At 48.8% G+C, this 22,910-nt stretch overlaps 1 protein-coding gene across 3 annotated transcripts in view; it reads left to right on the forward strand.

Annotated features, from left to right (window-relative positions):
- The first annotated feature begins 1,418 nt into the window (after nucleotides 1-1,418).
- The window catches only part of SYT17 (synaptotagmin 17), a 41,107-nt gene continuing 19,615 nt past the window's right edge, over nucleotides 1,419-22,910 (forward strand). Inside the window, exons 1-5 of one of the 3 annotated variants that reach the window (XM_030002391.2) lie at nucleotides 1,419-1,512; nucleotides 4,943-4,960; nucleotides 6,301-6,449; nucleotides 11,669-11,817; nucleotides 12,242-12,861. In XM_030002391.2, the coding sequence (XP_029858251.1) occupies nucleotides 1,498-1,512; nucleotides 4,943-4,960; nucleotides 6,301-6,449; nucleotides 11,669-11,817; nucleotides 12,242-12,861 (951 nt within the window). In that variant the 5' untranslated portion in view covers nucleotides 1,419-1,497. Of the gene's footprint in view, nucleotides 1,513-3,392; nucleotides 4,800-4,942; nucleotides 4,961-6,300; nucleotides 6,450-11,668; nucleotides 11,818-12,241; nucleotides 12,862-22,910 lie in introns of those variants that run through there. The other 2 variants (XM_030002390.2, XM_030002392.2) reach the window with 2 other exon arrangements.

The following is a 22,910-nucleotide window of genomic DNA, read 5'->3' on the forward strand; positions in this document are numbered from 1 at the left end:
TCTTCTAAAGCGGTAGCTGCTATCCCTGGGGAAAAAGAGAATTTATTTTTTTAATTCGGAGTATGGCCCTTCCCACGGAAGTCAATGGGAATTTTTCACCGAATTCAATGAGAACTTAAATGGGCCATTAAATGAGATCAGTAACGCAAGAGCTTTCCAAAGCCATCCTGCCCCAGAAGCTCCCTCCCTCCCACAAGGAGCAGTAGTGACCCATGTTTTTAGGCCGGCCAACACCCGAAGCTGTACGTGTCCCCTTCTCCAGAGCAGGGAGCACCATCCCAGTGTTTTCACCATTCACCCCAGTAAACTGAAATGTAACGGGGTTGTTGTGAGTCAGGGAAGTGCCCCGTAGCACGCAGCTACGGACCATCCAGCTGGGCTGAGCTGTAAGCTGCTGCCTCTTGCCTCCCTCCCTCTATCCAGGGTGTAGTGTAAATCCATGTGCCAGGAAGGTGCCAGAAGTGGAGCCGGAGGGAGCTTTCCCCAGAAGCCGAGGGCAGAAGCCTTTGTTTACAGCAGCGTGTCGGGAAGCCTGTAATTTGTGTGGTACCAAGGTGGTGCTCAAGAGGAACAGCCCCAAATCTCCACCTTTCCCGTGCTTTCCCTTTCCAAGAGCTTGACGCCAAAAGAACGTTTCCCTACTTGAGCTCTCCAGGTCCAACCACCCGCGTGGTGGGATTTGCCCATCGCCGGGCCGCGTCCCCTCCCGCCCTGCCTCTGGCGAGGACCCGACGCCTCAGCGAAGGGACGCGAAGCCAAGCAACGCGACGCTCAGCGTGGCCTGTGGGCTAAAAGCTCGCTCCTTCCTGCGGCTCCTCACCTTTGCCGGGGAAGACGCGAGCGTATGTGTTTTAACTTTGTTGGTTCGAGCTCATAAAACGACTCCAGCCTCGCCGAAACTCGGGTGCGTTGACAGCATCTTCTCGCAGAGCGAACTCTTGGGAGGAGAAGGCTGCTAGAAGAACCGCTTTCCCAGACAAGGCCGCCGCTCTCCCGCCTGCCGCCGCTTCTCCCGACACCTTCCGCGCTGCTCGGCGGCTCCGCGGGGGCCGGGCCGCGCCGCCCCCGGCCGTGTCCCCCGGGGGCCAGGAGGGCTTTCCAGCCCTGAATTTCCGCGCCGGGCCCTCTGGAGGTCAGTGTTTGCCCGCGCTGCAGCGGACCTGTTGCAGCCCCGCGGAGGCTCCGCGGGCAGGGCAGGGCAGGGCGGGAGCCCTGCCTGCTCGGAGCCTCCGCCAGCCCCTTCGGAGCGCAAACCCCACGCGCGTTTTACCGACGCGATCGGCCGGGGGGGGGGGGGGGGACACGGACACGGCGGGTCCCCCCGCCCTGTCGGCGCCCCCGGCCCCCGCGCTGCCTTGCGCGGCCGCGGAGCGCTGCAGACGCGCCCGTCCCCTCCCGCCCCCCGCCCGGGGCGGTGCCGCACCGCGGGGCGTATTGCGGCGCGGCGGGCGCGGGTGGAGCGGCGCGGCGGGAGGCGCCCCCCGCGCCCCGCGGAAGATGGCGTACATCCAGGTGGGTGCGGAGCGGCCGCGCTGAGGGCCCCCGGGCTGAGCCGCGTCCCCGCGGGCGGGCTGAGGCGTGTGCGGTGGGACTCCCGGCGCCGTCTGCGGGACGGGGGGGGGGGTATGTGTGCCGTGTCCCGTGTGTCTCCCCCCCCCCCCCGTGCTTCTTGCCCGGTGCGGGTGCGCAACTTCGGGCTAACTTCTGGGGAGGAGTTCCCGGGGGGGGGGGGGGGGGCAGGAGCGGATCCCCGCGGGGGACGGCGGGCAGCCCTCGGCCCTCTCTCCTCTCTGCTGGGGGGGGGGGGGAGTGGGGTGGCCCCGGGTGCGTGGGAGCCCGGCCCGAGCCCGCACAAGGACTTCTTGGAGGGAGGAGGGCGCTGAGCCCCGCGGGCAGACCGAGATGCGCTGGGGACTTAAGCGGCCCCGCCAGCCCGGGCACAGCCCGGCGGGGTTTGGGGGGGGGGGGGGGGGGGGGGGCAGGCGCCCTGGGCTGCGGCGAGCCCCAGCCTTCGGCGTGATGGATGGGACACCCCCCCCCAAACAGCGTGAGGCTGAATTAAATTTGGGGCTGGTTTAAACCCCTGAGCGGTTTTCCCCGCCGGCCCTGCGGTTCCAGCCGCCCGTTTCCCATCTGGAGCTCCGCAGGCTGCCGCCCGGTTTTAAGATAAACCCGAGCGGAGCATTTACAGCTGTGCGGGGAGTCCGGGCGCTGACAGAGACACCGGCTCTCAACGCCACCCGTGACCTCCCTCCCCTCCCCATCCCGTGGGGCCGTGCCCCCCCTCCCCACAGCCCCCCCCGTCCCACTCGGGGCAGAGCCGCCGCGGCTCCCGGCGGGTGGGAGCGGCGGGCGCTGCCCCCGAAGGGACGGACCGGAGCCGGCCGCGGGTGAGCCCCGCCGGGGGCGGCGAAGGGCCGGGTGGGTACGGGGCCCCCGGGGGCCCTTCGGCTCGGCGGGGATCTCGAGTGGGGCCGGGCGGGCCCTCCGGCAGCGCCGCCGTCGGGGCCCCCGTGGGCGAGGCGGGGGTACGCGGGTGGGGACGAGGGCAGCGGGGAGACCCCGGTCGCCCCCGCCCCGCGGCGTTAATCGCGTTGGGGTGCTGGGGGGGACCGCGCTGTCCCCAGGCTGCGGCGCCCGCTGCGGTGGGGGGCTTGCGAGCCTTCCCCGGGGGTGTAACGGCAGGGGCACAGCGCGGTCTGTCACCAGTGGGGACCCCACCCTGCTGCGGCATCCCCGGGCCGCCGCCGCGGCCGGTCGTTGTAGCTGATGCGTCGAGCCGGTCGCGATCCGGTCGCGACGGGTGGCTGTGCTGACTCGGAGCAGGCGACCCCCGCGCCGGGCCCAGGCGGAATGGGGAGACTGGGCCCCTGCGGCAAGGTGTGAAGTGGAGACGCAGCCCTGCCTCGCACCCAGCTCTGGGCGGGGGGATGCACCTGGGTCAGCCGCGGTTGGCCCTCGACGAGGGTTCACTCGTGGCTGGAGGCTCCCAGCTGGGTGGTTCTCTGCTCGGCTGGCTTGGGACGACGGGGCAGGGCATGACGGTGCCTCCCCGACCCGGGGGCTGAGCCCTTCTCCTGGGGGTGCCGAGCGTGTCGCTGCAGCCGCGCTCCCTGGGATCCCCCAGTGCCTGCTAGCCGGTGCGTCCTTCCCTTAAACCTCTGCCCTTCCCCAGCCCTGACCCTCCCGCCCGGTGTGAGCGAGGTGGATGAACGCACCTGGCCGTGTTTGCTTTCCTTTCACGGGCCCCTGCGTTTAAGCCCTGTACGGCACTGGTTACTTGTTTACCTCTTACTGTACTGTAATATTTAGCTCTTATTTCTGCCCTCCCGTTTCCCGGTGGAGATTTGTGGGTGGTCACGGACTCACTTTATTATGGTGCCCGTGGGACCGGTGCGTGTGCTCTTGGGACTGGTGGCACGCAGGCGTGGTTTCGCATCGCCGGTGGCCGATCGTGGCCAGGAGGGCTGTTTGACACAAGCCTACCGCGCATCCCCGCGGGCCGTTCGGAAATGCCACTTCCTTCACACAGCACGTGCTACGGCGTTCGATTGCGTGGCACGGATCCAGCCGCTTCATTTTAGAGCAATTTAAATATTCTCATTGCAGCATCGCTAAACCGCTGTAGCTTTGGCTGCTGTGCTTTGGCTGCAACTTTGCATTAATAAGGAATAATAAAGCCCTTGAAACCATTTAGAATTTTCTTAAACAGTTGGTCCATGGGTATCTGGTAATCACTGTCTTGTCACATTGCACTGCAGTATTTCCAGTCTCTTAATCTGTGTTTCTAACAAGTGCTGGCCTTTTCACCAAGCACTGGTTTCCAAGAAGTTTAAAAGGGAGGCTTGCACTGAAACATGGTCCACGGGAGAGTTCTTGGAACTAAAGGCAACTTCTGCGTCCCAGCTTCTTTATGAAAGGCCGCTCTTGCCCCTGTCATGAGCATAAAGCTAGAAACCAATTTCTACATGTTGAAGAGTGGAGGTGGTGGTGGTGGTGTTTGTTTTGTGTTTTGTGTTGGTTTAGTTGTTGGTTTTTTTGTTTTGGGTTTCTTTAGGGATTCCCCCTTTAGAAAGACAGCCAGGACAATTAGGAAACCCTTAGACATTATCAAGGGAAAGCGATAGGAAAGACATTTCAGCAGGCATCTGAAATGCTGCTAAGTCTCCAGTTATAAATGAAGTGGGTCAAGTATAATATTCCAAGGGTGGCTTTGTGAATAAAACACTGGCTTGTGATGCCTTCTTCCTTTACTGTAGATTTTCTCTGTGACTTGGGGGAAGTGGCTGTAGTACAGATTTTCAAACTGGAGCGCGTGACTCCAGTTTTAAGCACTTAACTCCTGTTTTTCGTAATCTTCAAGTCACATCTGAGGATGAGACTGAAGATGCCCAGCTACCTCAAGGCATGTGTACACAATGGAGAATATTCAGAGTGTGGCCCTTCCTCGGAATGTTGCTTTTAACAAATTGGCATTGAAACTATGTTTATATGGGCTGAATCTGGAGGAAAGCCTTTTTTTCCACTGTGGCATCTAACTGGAAAATTTGGATATGGTTTGCTGTCAGCAGCAAGTAGTTGCTGCAATTAGAGACAGGTTATTAAAGAAAAGAAAATAAGTGGTTGCATGTGATAGCCCATTAGCAAGGGGCAATGAGCAGGGTTTTCATGCTCCAGGATCGGTTTGGGAATTTCACTCCCGGGGAAGGAGGAGCAGAGGGAGCTTGGTGGGGAAGGACTGGAAACAGCAGAAGCTGATGCCTGGTCAGGAGACCTCTCCTTCCTCTAACATCTACAAGGTACTGTCTTGCCAGAAATTCAAGCTCATCCCAGGCCGGGGCATGTCATGGCAGAAAATTTAAAGTTATTTGAGCATTGCTAACCTGTTTTTGTCTTTTTCATTTTGTTCCCCTTTGCTTCATCCTGGATGTCTAAAGGACAGTTGGAACCAATAAATGAGGTGAGTTAATCTGATGATTCACTCTCCGCTCTGTCTCCTCACTCTGTCCTGAGGGGATTGTCTCGTATTTTCTGACTCTTTACTGATGTCCTAGATATAAGTAATGCACCGCATTTTGGGCTGGTAATTTTTTTTTTTTTGCAATGTTCAGATTTTGTTTATGGAAAAAACTGTGTTTTACTGGAGCAAAAAGAAACGTTCTGCGGAGTCTTCTCTGCAGATCTGCGTTCCTCAGAGGAAACCCCTTTGTGTGGTGTGATAGTGCCCTTGTATCGGCACACTTACGAATACTGCAAATGTCTCAAGCATTTTGGGGGGATATCTATGAAGAAAATCTCACACGCTTTATCTCTTCAGCTTTATAGGAACATTTCAAGGTCACATACATTTGTAAAGCAACTCGACCCTGGATGTGCACGTGCTGTGCTCTTGCAGCTGCGTGTCTCCCCCCATGACTACGGAGCGATGCCCTTTATTAGCAGTGCCCTTGTGCTGCTTAATGAGCCTTCTTACGAACTGCAGAAGTTGGAGCTGGCGTGGGTGGGAAATGGGCTAAGGTTTGGCTTTCTGCTCTCTTGAAGCAAGCAGAGCTTTGAAGTGGAGGGAAGGCTGTAGGGATGGCATGGAAATGGGGCAGCAGCCTGTTGCCCCTCCAATGGGGTTGTGGAGCACTGTTACGGGTGATGCTGCCAGTGCCACCATGGAAACCTAAGAAATTAAATAGTTTTCTGGGTCAAGGTTCATTGAAGGTTCTTCATTAAATTAATCATCATAGCAGAGGGGAGGCATGTGGATAGTGTGCTTTTGCTAATCCATTTCAGTGGCAAGTGTGTTGGGCTGTAATGCTGTATGTGTATGGATCGTACAAGTACTACGTACCGATACATCTACAGGGATGAAATGTGTTCACATTGCTGTGTTAATTAACTAGACCCTTGCTGGATTAAATCGGAGCTTTCACTTACCATCCGGTTTTAATTCCTTCTGTCGTACATTTGCCGATCTATTAGTTTGTTGATGTGTGTGAAAGAATAAGCATGTTTCCACTCTAGCATATTGCTATGCCATAGTGTTTTGTAAATCACCCTCTTGCCAACCTACATAATACTACATTGCTACTAGAGGGAAAATACCTGCGGTGAATGCTTATTTTCCTGCCTTGTTATGGCATCAGTGAAGTTGGGCTGGTAACTGCATAGCACTTGTCTGTTGATATAGATGGAATAAATATAGTTCTTAATGTTCTGTTGCAGAAACACAAACATAAATACAGCTGAATGTTATTTCTCAATAGCTATTGATGGGTTGTAATCTTGTACTTTGGTTTCCAATGGCTTCAGGGTCTGCTCGCTAGAATCTCGGATCTCTTGCTGTGCCGGTGGACTTGTAGAAATTGTTGTCAGAAGTGTTTCGACTGTAGCTGTTGTCAAACAAATGAAGATGAAGTTGAAATCCTGGGACCTTTTCCTGCTCAAACTCCAGCCTGGCTGTAAGTTTAGATGCACAATTTCCTAGCTTTAACTGAGGAGCAGGGCTGCTCCTCTGTGATGAGAATATTGATATGAAATGGCCATAGGACATTCAGAGGATGCCACGTAGAAAGGAGGAATCTCTTGCTGAGGGTGGAAACGTAGGCCACACAACGGCAAGGAGAAAAAGGGCAGCCCTGTTAGCTCAAATAGTAAGGTTAGTCTTTGTAAAACACTTTTCTGATGGGTAAGACGGAAGTTATTTTGTAAGCTAGCATAGCAAGTTGATAATTGGTTTAGCTGTGCACCCTTTTCTAAAGATGCTTTTCATATTCAGTCCTATTTGTTCTTCAAATGGACCAGCCCTTTCGAGCACTTCAACTTAGCTGAAATGTTGATGAGGTGGTTTTGAAATATTTTTTTATCCTAGTGTGAAGGTGGTTATCATATAGGTAGATGAAAGGCGTACCTCATACGTGCTCTAAAGGGGAAATTCATTTAAAGTTTCATTTAGCAAGACTTGATCTCCTGCGTCATCTTAGTACTCTTCAAGATTTCCTCTTGAATCATTAAAGAACAAGAGCAGCAGCGCCAGGTTTTATCTGGGGCTTTGATTATGTATTTGCAAGTCTATTACAAAGAAAGCCAGTGAAGTCTTCCCTGGTTTACTCCCTCTCAATTGGGAATCTGCAGCACAGAGGTGAGCCTGTGGAGGCATTAGTGAAACCAAGAAGGGAGCAGAGGTCTCCTGTCTTTTAGTGGTTGCTGTGTCGGCTGGGCTGGGCTGTCTTCTGTGAGAGCAGATCGTTTGATGGACGCAGCTTCAGAGTGCCCAGAAGCTGTGGCACAGGAGATGTGTATTTACTGCATCATATGATGCTCAGAAGTTGGTACCTAGGCACTGAGACACTCAGTGAGTTTTATCTGCTCCTGTGAGTACCCACTGTTATTCTGTGTCAGGTCTGGAAGGTCCATGTCTTGGTGCTGCATGAAATAAATTCTCATGTTTACATCGCGGTCTTGTCTATATACTCTTCTGAATCCAGGTAGAATAGGATGGTAATTAATACTGAAGCAATAAAAACAGAGGTGTTCAAGATGTGTTAGAGTGGTTTTTAAATGTGGAGCAGCATATTTAAGAGTCTGATGTACACCCAGAAATGGATTCACCTGCAATTAATGGGAAATGGAAACAAAATCAATGCTAAATAGGAAAGCATTGCGCACAGGAGAACACAGTGATGAGGGTGCAGTATTGGACGTAGAAAGATTGCTGCAGGAACAATTATGTACTTGGGAACAAGTAGCTGGCTTGTTGTGGGAGGATGCTTCAGAGTTTCTCTGGTCCCTTCTGCTCCTCAGCGCACATCATGTGTGTTTGGGGGTGTGGGCTGGTTGTCCCATGGTGTAGTTTTTGACTGCTGGATCCTTCTGTCTGGCTAAAGGGGAATTGCAAGCGTTGAAGCTCTGTTCTTTTGATCTCAAAACTTGGATGTATGGTGACTTTGCAGGTGAGCTAGACTTTGTCGCGGGCAGAGAACGTGGAGACCTTTGGACTCATAAAATGCTCTCTCCAGCCTGTATTGTTTTCCCCCAGTCCTGCTCCATCTGAAAGCCTCTACAATTAACTTAGTGGCATGGCTGTAAGCAGAAGACAATGTGCTCTGAAAAAAAAAGCCCAGTTCTTCAACCATGTTGCGCTTTATGCTGCACCTGCTCGTGCTAGCAGCCCCGGGTAGGGTCCCCAGGACCTCAGCCTAGGTCACGTATCCACCTTTCCTTCCAGCTTCAGGTGATCTGGTGCAGTTAGGGTCTCCCTGTTCTGCTCTAGTGCTGAGAGAAGGTGAGTTCCCAGGGGTAATGCCTGAGAAGGGCAGCAGGAACCAAAGAAGAGGGCACGTGAGAGAAGTAGCTTTGCTTTGCGAGGAGGCGTGGATGCTGCCGTGCCTTAGGATCACTGAAGTCACCATCTTCTCTGGCACCGTTGCAAATTCTGTGATCTCTAAGGACGCCTGTTAACACACGTTGATGTGGAAGCTGGAGATCAGGCTTTGCTTGCTTGAAAAGGCTGTTGGCTCCTCTTCTTGAGCTGAGATGGACCCAGGGTGGTGCCAGGGAAGATGGCGATGCTTTAAGCTTCCAGGGTGACTTTTTTGGAAAATGGTGAGGGAACCCAGAAATGAGTCAAGTGAGGAGGGCAGAGAGAGCAGAGGAGATACGGAGAGGGAAAGGAGCCGAGGGGATGTGATTGAGAGGAGAGGGGGAGAAAATGAGCCTGTAGAGGAACAAGAGTCTGGAAGATGAAGAAGAAAGGAGAGTAAAAGGCAGGAGACAGAAACGGCGTATTTTGTTTGCTGATCAATAGGAGGGCCACGCTTTTTGTGTGTGCGGGTTTAAGGTGGAAACCATCCCATGCAGCCTCTGCTGGCTCAGAATTCAGAAGCCAAAGATTTCTGTTTTCACTGTGTTGATCTTACACTCTTAAATCTCTGTATGTGTTTTTGGAGGTAGGAAACAATATCTGGAGTTAGATGTGTGAGCAGAATTCATCTTGGAATGTGTGAGCAGAATTCATCTTGGAATTCATCTCAGAATAAGGTGTTTAATGGGTATGTTTTTAAGTGCTCAGAGATCTGTGTATGCCAATTGACCCCTTGTCCTTTTACGTCTTTTGTTTTTGAAAAGGGGGCTTTTGGATTCAGTGGAAATCCCTAAAATGGAAGACGGATTTGACACCACCATATTCTGCATTTAGATGCATGCACTGAATTTGGGAACAAATCAATTTATTGTATTGTCTGCTTGCAACCTGAAAGTGTTTTAAAAATAGATCTAGGTTTTCAGCTGAGATCTTTCCATCTTGCCACTTCTTCATGGGCCCAGGACACCGGTGTAATGCAGAATGCAATTTGCTCCTTCCTTACCTCCCCACCCAGTCCCTAGGGGAAAACTGCTTTTATGGTCTTCATTGGCCTACTAGCAAACATCTGCATGCACGTGCTTAATAATCCATCCTTTATTTTTTGCCTGTAGGTTTTCCCTTTGGCAGCTCCGAGACACTTCATTGTCCTGGAAATTCAAGAGGGGGCATTAAAGTTGCAAGTTTAAGCCCTTCCTCTTGGGAGACTGTTGATTTTTCTCACTTTCTGAATTTTTTACGGTGGCAACTTAGGAAAAAAAAATCTTACTGAAGTGAGTCTAATTGTATTGACCTGAATGCGCGGTAGCTTCTTGTTATTTCACGAGGAGCGCTCGCATCCTGGTCTTTGCATAAACGGGCTGGGAATGAAGGGGTGTGCTGGAGCTGCCCGTTGCGGAATATTCTACACAAACCCCAAAGATAAACAGTGCAGACTGTGAGACTGAATTGAAATCAAGGACGCGACTCCTCTTCCCAAAGGTTCGGATTAAACAGAAACGGCAGCTTTAACCAGAGCCAAAGTTTATTTGAGGAAAAATTATTGTTGGCTCAGTAGCAATTTCCTTACTAAAGGTCATCTGTATGTTATTAACTCACTATTACGTTTACCCATTGTAGAACATCCTTAATGCCTCTCTTCCTGATTCCCTTATCACCCTGCCTTCTCCTCATTCTGTGCATTTGCTTCTCAAACAGAAGTATATCCAAATGCTACCTATGATTGTGTAGACCCGCATTTAGGCATGAAAAAGCTATTTGTGTTCCAAGTACTGATTATATGTCAAACCGTATGATTTGGCCTACCTTTAATGGGCTGCAGAGTTGTGCAAATATTGTATGCCCCTTCTAGCATAGGGTTTGGTTTTGATTATTAACAGACTTTTTTTTGATGTGGATGAATTGTGTGACTCTGAATTGGTGAGATTTGCATGGATCCTGCTGTGAACTTTGTGAATTTGGATAAGAATTTCCAGTTTAAATCTATTTTATATTTGGGGGGCCTTTTCTGCGAGTTTACTGCTTTTCGCAGAATATATTTATTGCTTTACTCCAGTCATTGGTTACTAAGGCAAATGATTCAACATATTTCATTTACACCCAACCAATCCATGCACATAGAAGGGGTGAATCAGGGGCAAAACTCGCATAGTATTCCCCTTTGCTTTGCTCATTTCATGCTGACGCTCTCCTCCTGATCTGCTGCTATTTTTTGGAGTAGTCTGTCTCATGGATTAACCAAAAGGCTTATTTTGCGTGATGCACTACACGTCACGTACCATTGCGTGATTTCGTTTCTATCGGCAGCTGCTCCCCTCTGAACATGCAGTTGGAGACTTTATCTCCTATAGTTGTTACTGTCTGCTCTTGCTCTTCTTTCGGTCAAGGCTGGGAGGTCCTGACTGCTTTTGTGAGCCACTGTGGCTGTGACACATTGAGGTTTTTAACCAGAATGTTGTTTTATATGAAAACAACATATATACATTTATTTTATATATATATATAAAAATTATATACATTTTTATATATGAATATATATATATAAAAAAACCCAAACAAACTGAAATGGGAATTACACATAGACTTCTTTACGATACAGTCTTCTATTGAGTCTTCTCAAAGATGCTATAGCTCTCATCAAAACTTACTTTGTTATTTAGAACCTGCCAACTTCTCTGCTCCCGCCGAGACCCCTGAGCAGTAAAATTACTGTCTGGTAAACCTCTGGTTTATAGAAGTGGATAAAAAGCAGCCAGTTATTTTAAAAGGCGTGCCAATAAATAGCTCTTAATGAATTATATTTATAAGATCGAATTTTCAAACCTTAGTGGCGTACCTGCAAAGCGATATTTTACTGAGAGAGGTGTGTGGTAGGTTTGAGATGTCTGAACATGGTGGTTTTCCATGCTGGTTCGTTCCTAGTGAAGTCTGTGCTTCCAAAGTGTAGCTGTGAATTTACAGCAATAAGCTACTGTTTGGCTTTTGTGGTTTGTGGGGTTTTGTTTTTCTTTCTTTTTTTCTTAAAGACAAATATAATACTTCTGATCAAGATCTGAGTCACACGTGCCCATGTGGCCTGTGTCGTGCTCTAATACTGATATAACTCTGTTTGAAAGACAGGCAGAAAGATAAAGAATCTGTTTTTTTACATAGGTCTGAAGTCAGTTGCTCAGCCTTTTGCTTGCCAGATAGATCAGGAGATACCCTGCAGCATCCAGGGATGCACACCCAAGATTAGACCCAGAATACCGGAATGCGTTTTTATTCTGTCTATACTCCTTTTACTCGGTTGAATCACCCAAAGGTCTCTCGTTATAACAGGATAAGCAGCCAAAATGAGGACAAAGATGGAGACTCTGATAATACAATCAGTGAGCTGCCTCCCACTCTTCAGCATGTTTCCCCTGACAGAAGGCGGTCGTCTTCAGATGCATCACGGTCCACTTACAGCCTCACGAGGCGGATTTCAAGTAAGGTCGTCCTTCCAACTCTAATGTAATTCTTGTGGGGAAGAAAAACTGTAGTGCTTGCTCCTTCATCTTTTAGACAGGGAATCAAGTCAAGTTGAAGGTACATTGATTAAAATCTCATCCTGTTCTGCAGGAACGCAGTGGAGGGGGCCAGCCCTGTTTTTCTTGCTGAAGCATATGCATGGTAATTCCATGTGAAAATGGACAGGGGGGGAAAAGTGTAGCTGAGCTTGCGCTTCAGTGTAACTAAGGGTGCTCTTAATTCTTGGCAATGTAATGGTGAAAAGTCCCACTGGGGAGCCTGCTGTGCTGGGCATTGCACAAACACAGAATCGCTGTACCCAAAGAAGCACAAGTTGACTTGCGCCTGTAATGACTTCAGTTGAGTTTCTAACAATCATATTTGTGCATTTCTCTCATTTAGGTTTAGAGTTGAGGAGGCCAAGTTCTCCGTTAATTGACATTAAACCTATCGAGTTTGGAGTAATAGGAGCTAAGAAAGAAGTAGTTCAGCCAACTGTCCTGCGGAAAACCTATACCCCAGATGACTATTTTAGAAAATTTGAACCAAGACTCTACTCCCTTGACTCGAATAGTGATGATATGGACTCCTTGACAGATGAGGAGATCTTATCAAAGTATCAGCTGGGCATGCTGCATTTTAGCACGCAGTACGATCTTTTGCATAATTATCTAATAGTGCGAGTCATTGAGGCTAAAGATCTGCCTCCTCCAATTTCTTACGACGGTTCAAGGCAAGACATGGCTCACTCCAACCCCTATGTGAAGATCTGCCTTCTTCCTGATCAGAAGAACTCCAAGCAGACTGGAGTGAAACGCAAAACGCAGAACCCCGTGTTTGAAGAGAGGTACACATTTGAAATCCCCTTTTTAGAAGCCCAGAGAAGAACTCTGCTTTTAACTGTAGTGGATTTTGACAAATTCTCACGCCATTGTGTTATTGGCAAAGTGTCAATGCCCTTGAGTGACGTAGACCTTGTGAAAGGCGGACACTGGTGGAAAGCCCTTGTGCCTAGTTCTCAGGTAACAGAATTTATCAGATTATTGCCGCAATTTTTCTCGCTGTTTTTTTTGTGCAGTTCTTTTGCTTGTTGGCAAGTAATGTGGTTTCTAATTAGTCATTATCATCTTGTTAATATAGCATCTGCTGGGTTGAAATAATGCGGGCCTATAACTGGTCTTACAACCAATACTGTGAGGTAGAGGAGCTGTCTTTCATATTCAAAGGAGGTGGCGTGGCAAAAGAGCCTGTGTCAGCTTTAATGAGAACAACTCAAGTCTGCTTTGGAAGTCCGCACCTTTTGGAAGATCTTTGTTGTCACTGCAGCGGCCTGCATCCTTTCCCAGACACCGCAGCGATGCTGTCCCATCTGGGTCACTCCTGTGGTTGTTAACATGATTGTGCTTTTGGGGGCATGAGGGGAACCACTGGTGCCAGTTCAGTAATGATTTGATTCAACAGAGTGTATAGAAGACAAAATCTCTACAGACTTGTGGCATAATGCAAGACCAAAAAATTGCAAGGTAGTGGTAGATTTTTCATCATGTCCCTGAAGGAAATAAACTTGCCATAGATTTTGCCTGATGTAAGTGTCGTGTTGCTTGCATGCAAGTTTGAGCGTGTGTTTTTGCCTAGATTCAACCATCCGATGGGATGGGAAGAGAAGATGCAGAGGGTCTGTGTGCTTCCACGTCTGTTCTCAGGAAAGGGCCCTGGTCAGTGCCACCTCCTTGCCAGCCAGGAAAAGAGCTGTTCAATGGGAAGGTCTGAGCTTTGCAACCAGGAATGGCGGTTAGGTACCAAATTTGCTACTAGCAGTATCATTCACATAGCTCGAGGCACAGGACTCTGTAAAAAGCCAGGCTAAGAGCGTGGCATGAGCAGCATCTCAAACGTTTGCGCTAAGGACAGGAGTACCACTCAAGGCTGGTAGAACAGGGTTGCCTCTCCCAGTTCCTTGCCAGCTCTGGGATTGCAATTTCTAAGTTGTAGAGCCTTTGCTGAATCAAAACCATGTGTGAACTTGGATGCTTCACATCATCTTTGATTTTTATGTGTTCACAAAAGGGTGGCATAGCCAGACTTACTAGACGAGATGAACAGTAAATCATTGACCTCACCGCTGATTTACGGTGTGCGTCTGAGAGTCTGATTTGGAGTGGAAACTTGTGATCAGACACTTGTGGAAGTAAAATCCACCGAGCAGTGCTTATACATGGAGCCAGCTCTGTCTGACTCTGGTTTGCCCCTGTTCTGTGTGCAGGGGGGCTGAGAGCACTTCTATCTCTTGCTCAGACCTTCTGCAGTGTGTAAGGGGGGGAAAAAGATCAAGACCCCTGATAACTGCAAGAGAGCTGACTAGATCTGCTCTAATAGAAGTAGGAGCGTTAGGGGATTAGCTTGAACAATGTTCAGGCAAAAAGGAAAGTTTTGAAAGTTGTGCACAAATCAAAATCATGGGGTCCCTGAATGTTTCTTTATGTAGGACATGTCTTCATGTCAGTGGCATCTGCAGTGGGGGGGTGAGGGGACAGCTGTGTTATGAAGCGGTTCGTAAGGAAAATGAACAACGACAGATATTCCTGGGCACCCCTCACTGCCTGGGCCTTTTCTCCCAGTTTTTGTTTACAAATGCCCGCAAATTTTTTTTTTTTTTTTTTTTTTTTTTTTTTTTTTTTTTATTAGTGGTTCATCACAGGCTCTGCTTTGTGTATCTCAGGACAGAGCTCTCCTCTTTGCATCCCATTATCCTTCTGTGATTCACACCATGCAGCCTTGCTTTTTTTTCCCTCGGCTTTTGCATGATAAATACTTCTCTGTATTATGTATCTTTTTATTAGTAACATGGATTCATTCCACAGCTAATGCAAACCTTGATTAGACAAGATCATCTCTGCCTTCGTGTGCCAAGCTCGGGGCCAGCCCTTCCTCCCTCCCTCTCCAAAGTTTCATTGAAAGCTGCTGCTGTTTTCAGCAGTGCTGTCTGCTTCACCAGGATTCAAGATAAATGATTTAAGCAGAAATTGGTATTTCTGATATTTATAAAAGGAAGGAGAAAAAAAGAAAACTCCACTTGAATGGGCAGGCCTAACCTTACAAACCTTTTGCATTTATCTGCTTGCTATCATATGGAAAAATTTCATTTAAGCAAAAAGTCCTTTGCACCTTGATTAGTAAAGTGCCTTGTTTTGGTCTTGTCATACTTTGTTGTTCTTTTTACTTTAGCTGGCAGACGGCAGCTGCAAAGAGAACAACAGTACTTGTACTAGGACATCCAGGGAGGATGTTTGGTATCATCTTCCCATGTTTTCTCAGTGATAAGATTTTTAAAGTTTATTGAATAAGGTATATTTTATCTTAGTGGTGCTTAAAGTTAAATTTATTGATCAAAGGGTTAAAATAAATCCTAGAAGAAGTAAAACAAAAAGCTTATTACTTTGAAAAACTGCATTTTAATGTCTTTCAATAAGAGTGATGCTTATGCTAGAAATTAGTGAGGTATTTTCGATTGCTAGCTGGAAGATTCTGCCTGTGGAATGATAGATTTGACATGTTGACAATTTTTTTTATACTTCTCACTGTTTTGCTTGGTTATTTGAGGGACAGACAGCCTTTCTTAGTTTCTTGTTGGATTGAACCTGAGTCTGCTGAAGTGTACTTTGTGTTGTGAGATTGTGATGGACAGAGACAAAAAAAATCTACATGCAATAGCATTTTGTTTTGCAGAAGGTGTCGTCGGATTCTGGAGAGCAATGCAAAGCCGCTGCGGTGCAGTTCTCATCATTAGCCGATGAAAATTTGCCAGGCTGGGTTGGCTGCCCCGGGGCTCTGACACGGAGCAGCAGCTGGCAGCAGCACCCCCCCAGCGATAAAGATTGTGTTGGAGAAAATGCTGAAGCAGGTGCTTGGAAGGCCAGTAACAGGAGGGAGAGAAAAATAGACAGTCGTAGACGTGATATGTAAAGATGAAAGAGACAAAATACGTGATTTTTTTTTTTTTAACTGGCATTTATAGACTGAAACATGATGAGCTGGAGAGACGGAAGAAAGTGAATCCAGATGGCAGGAGCTGTGGAGAAGGTTTTCTCTCCATACCGGTGAGAGTGGGATGGGACAAGGTTTGTGGAGGAGCAGAGAAAGTGGCCTAAATGGTGTCAGCTAAGATGAACATCTCTTTTGCGCTTGCTGTATCCGCCTGCAGGCCATTGCCATAGAGAGTGCTGATAAAGTCTGGTGCGGAGTCCTTGTCCCACCATCACACTGAGCCCCGTCAACCCCAGAGCTGGGACACTGCCTCGGTACAGGACTGTGCCAGCGTGAGTGAGCCCTGCTAAAAAAGGTGGGGGATGCCAGCAATCTTCTGGTGCGTGCGGTGTCGGCAGGGATGGGTGGGTTTCTCCCAGGCTGAGGCATGGTCCAGCTTCTGCAGCCAACAGCTCCGTTGACTCCGCTGTGCCAGCTGGAGCAGGATAAGCTGCTTAGGCCTGTGGATGGGACGTACAGCTCCTCAATGGGTGAAAGCCCATCGTCATTAATAGCAGAATATCTTCATTACCACCTTATGGAGTTGCTTGTTAACTAAGAGCCTGAGAACTTACCTCGGGTGTAACGAGGCGGGCTGCGCAGCATTGCCGTGCTCGTTATGTCAGAAACGGGTTGTTAGAGAACCCGATTATGGGTGAGCGGTGTGCTGTCCTCTCAGCCTTGAGGAATCAGTGCAATAAACCACTTGATGCTAAGCTTCAGGCAAAAGACTGTACCTGTACGTAAGTGTTTTTTTAGTTTGAGTCATGCGTTGAGCACTTAGGGGGATTGAGTCCAAAGCGGAGGCACAGGGGAGCTGCCGTCCAACGTATCGTCAGAGCCAGCGACTAAGCAGAAGGACTTATTCCTTGTAGAAAATGTCAGTGCAGGTATTGCCAAATTCTTTATCCTTGGTAGTTCTGGGAGGCTTTTTCTTGCAGGGTAATTAATGTGTTTCTAAAGCACAGTAGCTGCTCATGGAGTAGTTCTTGAGTCCAGTCCCCATAGGAACACTCTGCGCTCCTTAAATATCCCCTTAAATGTATGTGGCTTTGCTTAATTACCATGAATGAAGTTGGCAGGCCTTGCTGTAGCTGGGCTCAGATTCGCACATTTTGCTGTTAAGATTAATTCTGAAACACATGTTCAGGACCCCAAGTTTTATTGACATATGATTCATTTCTCTTTTGGCAGATTTGAGTGGGCAGGAATAAATGTTTTAGACCAGCAGTACTGAGAGCTTGGAGATCATTCTGCAAAAGCAAAAAAAAAAAAAAAAAATTGCCTGGTCGTGGTGGGAAAATAGCATAAAAATTCCTTCTCCCCTCAAATTAAGCCATTTTTATAGTAGAGGGAGTATGTATTGGACTTGCTTTTTTAACTTTGTATTGTGAGTGCACTAGAATGAGCTGTCAGTTTTTTACGTTCAAAATGGTATGTGCTCCACAAATGGAGTAGCTGTGCTGTGGCAGCTCTCTGCAATTTTTGATGCCCATCTCAGGGATAAGCCTACAACAAGTACTGCACTGTTGTTCTTACCGTGCCTTGGCTGGAAAGGAAAAGGAAGAAAGGAATTTGAAATTCAGGTAATGACTCATTTTGGAGCATTCCTCTTGGGTGCTACTTTGAATTCCGCCGTGCAGCCAGGTGGTTATGGCGTGCGGCTGGAGGATTCCAGTTTTGGGTATACCAGGTTTGTTCTTGACACCCTTGTTCTTTGGCTTATCCATTGCAGCCCTGAGAAGGAGCCGTCCTCGGGGAATGTTGGTGATACCTTGCATTTGCTAGCACAGTGTATTATTGAAAATAATGCCAGCATCCATCTCTCGTACAGGTATAAAGCATTGGACAGGCAGAGACTTGGTTCAGAGAGGTGGCACAACAGTTGACTCCAGGCTGTGTGCGTCAGTGTGGAACTGGGGTCCATGTTTGTGACAGTCATGGGAAATTAAATACGAAAGTGAATGTTGCCAGGGTTTTTTCCTTTCCTTTTCTTTCCCGTTCATTTTTTTGTTTTTTGTTTTTTTTTTTTTTTTAGCTGTCCAAAAGCTTAGCGGCTGCTTAATTAAAGGAATGATGCAGAATCCCTGATGATGAATGTGGATTGATTACGTGGGGCTATGCTCAGTCATTAACAGGATGTTAAAGTCAACCTGGCAGTGTACCTGTGTCTGGTGGGAGAGATGCCCTGGGCAAAGCCTGGCTGGAGGCAGGATGCCACCACCCTGCAGGTCACCGGAGCTGAGGGAACTGTGATGGGATGCCATGACAGACACTTGTCCATCACGATGACAACATTTTTGGTTCTTAACCTGTGGTTCGTTGTCGTATTTTGGCTTATGACATTCTACCATCTTTCTTTCATTCTGGATCTTTATTTTTTCCCCAGATGTGTTTCAGTGGGTTTTTTCCCACTTGCCTTTTCCAGTCTTTAAAGCTCCAGCACCGAGAAATTTTTCTTCATCATTTTCTCTTCTTTATCCTTATTTGTCTCTTCTGCTTCCAGCTGTCATCTCAGTCTGTGCTGACTTGCCTTCCCCTGTGTGCTGTTCACTGCTTGCCCTTTCTGCAGAGGCCTGGAGTGCCGTGGGGTGTATTTTGCTGAGGACGAGCCCAGAGGAGGGGTTGTTGGGGCTTGTGGACAGGACCTCTCCCTAGGAAATCTTCTTCCCAGAGGTCTCTGCACAGGAGGGGCTTTCTCATGGCCGTCCAAACTGATGCAAAGCCAGTTAGACTTCAGAAGGGATTTTGTGACTTTTCATTATACATCTACTCAGCATCTGCTACATAGGTAGCACTGTTCTTATCCATTGGTAAGTATATAGTTTTTTTTCAGGTTCTGGTTCTTAGTAGCTCAGCCTTCCTGAAATGATTGCTGTGTGTCACAGGATGCTGTAGAAAGCCTGTTAGAGCAAACTGTTCTAAACCATCAGTTTTCTAATGTGCCTGGAGGTACCATCACAGATAACCTTGAGGAGGAAAATCAATCTGAAACTTCATTAGGAGCGTTGCATAGATGTCTGTGCTGATGTAATGTGCTCTGGCTCCCTTTGGGAACCGGGGAGGGTTTCAGCTGCAGAATTTTACTCGTGGTGTAGCAATGCACAGCAAACAGTCTGGGGGGGGGCTGCGAGGAAAGAATTGCCCTGATCCAAACAGGATGTGCAAGTGGCATTAATTAAGAACTCGCCTTCCCTCGAGGTAGCCTCTTTGTGCTTCAGAGATGACGGAAAAGAAAACTAAACTTCTTACACGTGTCTGGTTCAACCCAAATGGTAACTGCAGAAGGTTCTGGATCACAGGCGAGCCCAAGGCTGGAAATCCAAATGACCGGCTGTGTAATACAGCTGCAGAGAGGAACAGCCAGGAGTGAAATGTTAATCAGAGCTTCAGGAGAGTCTCGGACTTCCCAGACTTGGTGTCACTCTGGCACCTCATCAAACAGGAAATTGCTTTCCCAGGGTCATCTGGGATCTCGGCACAAATCAGCGTGTCATCAGCATAACAATGGCAACTGAAATGATGCCTTTTCATGGCGGTGCCTGAGGGGTAGCTCTGCACGCTGTGTTCTGTGAACAAAATATTCAAGGCAAAACCAACAGCATTTTACTTTCCTGATGAAAAGACCCAGGAAAAGTAAAATTCAGGCACTTCCTTTCCCTATGGTGAACAACGCGCAGATGATGCCTCTTGCGCGCAAGTCTGAGGTTTGACAAAACAGAAGCCATGCTTCTGTGCCCGCAGTCCCCCAGCAAGACGTGCCTTAACGCCGTTGCTGGTAAAGGTGCCTATAAAGAAGGTGATGGGCATGGAGGTCAGTGGTTATGGCATCGCAGAGTGTTTGCAAGGTGCCGGTGAGCTCGGTGGGTCGGTGGGCTTGAGGAGCACCCTGTGCAGCTCCTGCGGCCCCACGAGCCACCCGAGACCTCTGTGGCCACTCGTCCCTCCCTGAGCTGAGCCTCCTGCCTGGCCCGTAACAAAAAGGGTCCTGTTTTTCCATCTCGCAGCCGACCCCACTGTGCTCCCCAGTTATCTCCGTTTTGCCCGCCGACGCAGCGAGTCTGTTAAACCACAGCTCTGTCCGCATCCTCATCTTCATCTCTGACACAAACTGGGCCACCAGCGTGTCTTATTAGCAAGACCGTCACATCAGCAAAGGTACGCTGCGGTGTGAGCTTGTCGGGGAAAGCAGGGGGAACTAAAACCTGAGGAGGTATGCCTTGTACCTCAGGCTTCTTGGAGCAACCTGTTAATTCCTTGCTTGTTTGGTAACGACGACAGGTGACCAGAGAACAGGAGAGAGCTAGCGAGCGTGGTGCAGCGCGGCACAGTGGAGGCAGTGCCGGTCCGACGTGCCGGCGAGGAACGTGTGGTGGCTGCTGGCCATTGATTCGTTTTCTCGAGTGCTTGATGTCCCCGCAGGCACCGTGGCAGGATTTGAAGCACATTTCCTAGATCCTTGCGGCTAAGCTAGAAATAATGCATTTATAAGATCAGAGCCAGTTCACTGCTCGAGTTAAGTGCCTTGAAAAGGCTGAGTCACTTGTGTGGGGAGGTGAGCTATCCGGGGATCTGGGTTTCCTTCTGAAAACACCTTTTGTTATCGCTGCAAACGCTGCTGGTGCTCTGCCTACAATGGGGCTGCTGCTTTCTTGCTGGCTTTGAGCACACACGTCCTGCCTCTGTGGGCTGGATTGTACGTTCCTTCCCTTAGAATAATTAACAGAAATCTGGGCACACTTGAAAAGCATTATAGGGCAGAAGGTGCTATTGAGATTTGGGAAATTAGGCCTGATCTGAGACTCATTAAAGCTGGCGGTAGTCTGTCCGCTGACTTCAGTGGATCACGCTTACAGAGTATAGCATTTTATATCTCACCTCACTCAAATTTAAGCCCAGACAGTCAAAAAGATTTTTCTAGAGGTGCCAATATCCATTAGGTTAGGTCCTATGGAATTTAGTTTTGCCTTGACCTATTGAAGGCTCATGGGTTAGGCAGCAGTGTGGTGGTTACGTTACAGTGGCTCCTTCCATAACCTCTGCAGGGGTTATGGGACACGGTGCTGGGGAGAGTTCAGGTGGGGGTAGATGCTTCCTTCTCCTGCCTGTACCTCGGTGGGTGTTACATACCCGGTCTGATATTGTCAGTGCATAACGTGGGGCAATTTTTAAAAAATGGTGTATAAATGTAAATATGTCGGAAGTGTGGAGATCTACCTTCCTTTGCTGAGCTTCATCACTCCTCCCTGACCCAGGGAAGCCCCTTAATTCCTGCAGGTCTTGGATAAAGTCAATAGGTTCCACCAGTAGGCAAATCCAGAATTACCCCAAATCTTAATATGGATTTTCAGCACTCTCAGCTTGAGGTAACTTGAAAGGTCCTACATCCCTGCCCAGTGCCAGCCTGCCTCCTGGCTGTGCCAGAAGTTTGGTATTTGCAGCCAGAGCTGTTTGATTGTCTCTTCCCAGCAGGTAATAACGTCACTAATTAGTTTCCTAATTTGTGCTGTCCAAATGTACCTGAATTTCTAGGAATTAAAGCCTGCATGGAACCCAACGCAGCGGTGAATGCAAGTGGAAGTAGGACTGGTTATGTTAAAAATGTTGTTGATATGTTATAAAAAATGAGCTGAGGTCGAGGGGTACCTCAGGTGGATCCTGTTGTGGGTGCTGCGATGCTTCATTACTGTCCTGGTAATAGATTTAGAAGTCACTGACTGTTCTTGACAATAAACACGTCTTCAGGCTGTTCCAGCCACAGACCCAAGAGGAGCAGTTTTGGGGAAAATCAAGCCAAAGATGATAGTTTAAATTAGATAGATGACATTTAAATGACCTCGGATGTGAGGCTGTCTTAGATCCTTACATTGTGCAACCACTGGGCACAACGGTGTCTGTAGGTATGGCTTGACCTTGCAAAAGTCGTGAGCATCGTGTGCGTATTGGGTCAGGTTTGTGTTGGGGAATGGCTTTCTGATGGAAAGAACTTAAAATACCATATATTGAACAGAACTGTAGTATGGGAGTTGGCAAAGGTTGATGGAAGAGGAGTGCCTTCTCGGTGAAGCAAAAATACTGTAGCAATGGAAGAAAATGCCCGTGGCGAGCGTGAGTGTGTGCTGTGTAGTCATATACTGCCACACAATGAGACCCAAGAGACGCTGGGACAAAAGGAGTTTGGGGTAAGAATTCAGATATTTTTTCCCATGGGGGAGTGGGGCTGTGGGGAAGGTCAGGCAGAAGGTGGGCCAGCTTGGGCTGGATGCTGCCGGCTTGGCTCCGGAGCTGGGTCCTGGGGCAGCGGGGCGTGTGAGGAGGGCACGCAGGTTTGCCTTACGATCTGTGATGTAGATCCATGCTTTTTACCCAGGGGCTGAGTCAGGATGCTGCTGTACTCGCAGCCTTTGCCCTGCTCCCCACACGGCGCTTCCCTTGTCCTGTGCTCATTAAACGTGGGGGGTTAAACAGAGGGGTTGCTTTGCCGGTTCCTGAAACGCAGAGACCTTTCTTGTGAAATCGAGCAGCCTACTGCCATATTTTCTGCGGAAAGCCAAAAAAAGGACATTGAATTCAACTGAATTGTATTATAAAGCATCGGAGGCGCAGGACTTCCTCAGCCTGCCACCTGCTCCTGCGTGCCACGCATGTCCCTCTGCCTTTGCTGGGAGTAGTCAACAGGAACAGGAGAGGAGACGAAGTGCCTCAGGGAAAACTTTTAATACTGTTACCTGACGTCACTTTTAGTGCTTGGCTCGTTAGGTGAGGAGCCGCGTGGCCTGCCGTTAGCGGGAGCCGTTCTGTGCTGCTGGCCGGCCAGGCAAGAGGTGCTGTGCTGCTCCTGGCAGAGGGACGGGGCTTTTCCCCGAGTGCCTCCTCGGGTTCAGTCTGAGCCCTCTGGTTCATCTGCGCTCGGTGGAAATTGTGCTTTTCCATTTGCAGCTGAATAGCTGTGAACTGGTTGGGTTTCCCTCAGTTTCCCCAGAGCCGTTGATAGCTTTGCCAGGGATGGGTACCTCGTGTGCTGGCCCGTCTGCTGATGAACCTTGTT

Source organism: Aquila chrysaetos, chromosome 25 (assembly GCF_900496995.4).
Source record: "Aquila chrysaetos chrysaetos chromosome 25, bAquChr1.4, whole genome shotgun sequence".
Classification (NCBI taxonomy): domain Eukaryota; kingdom Metazoa; phylum Chordata; class Aves; order Accipitriformes; family Accipitridae; genus Aquila; species Aquila chrysaetos.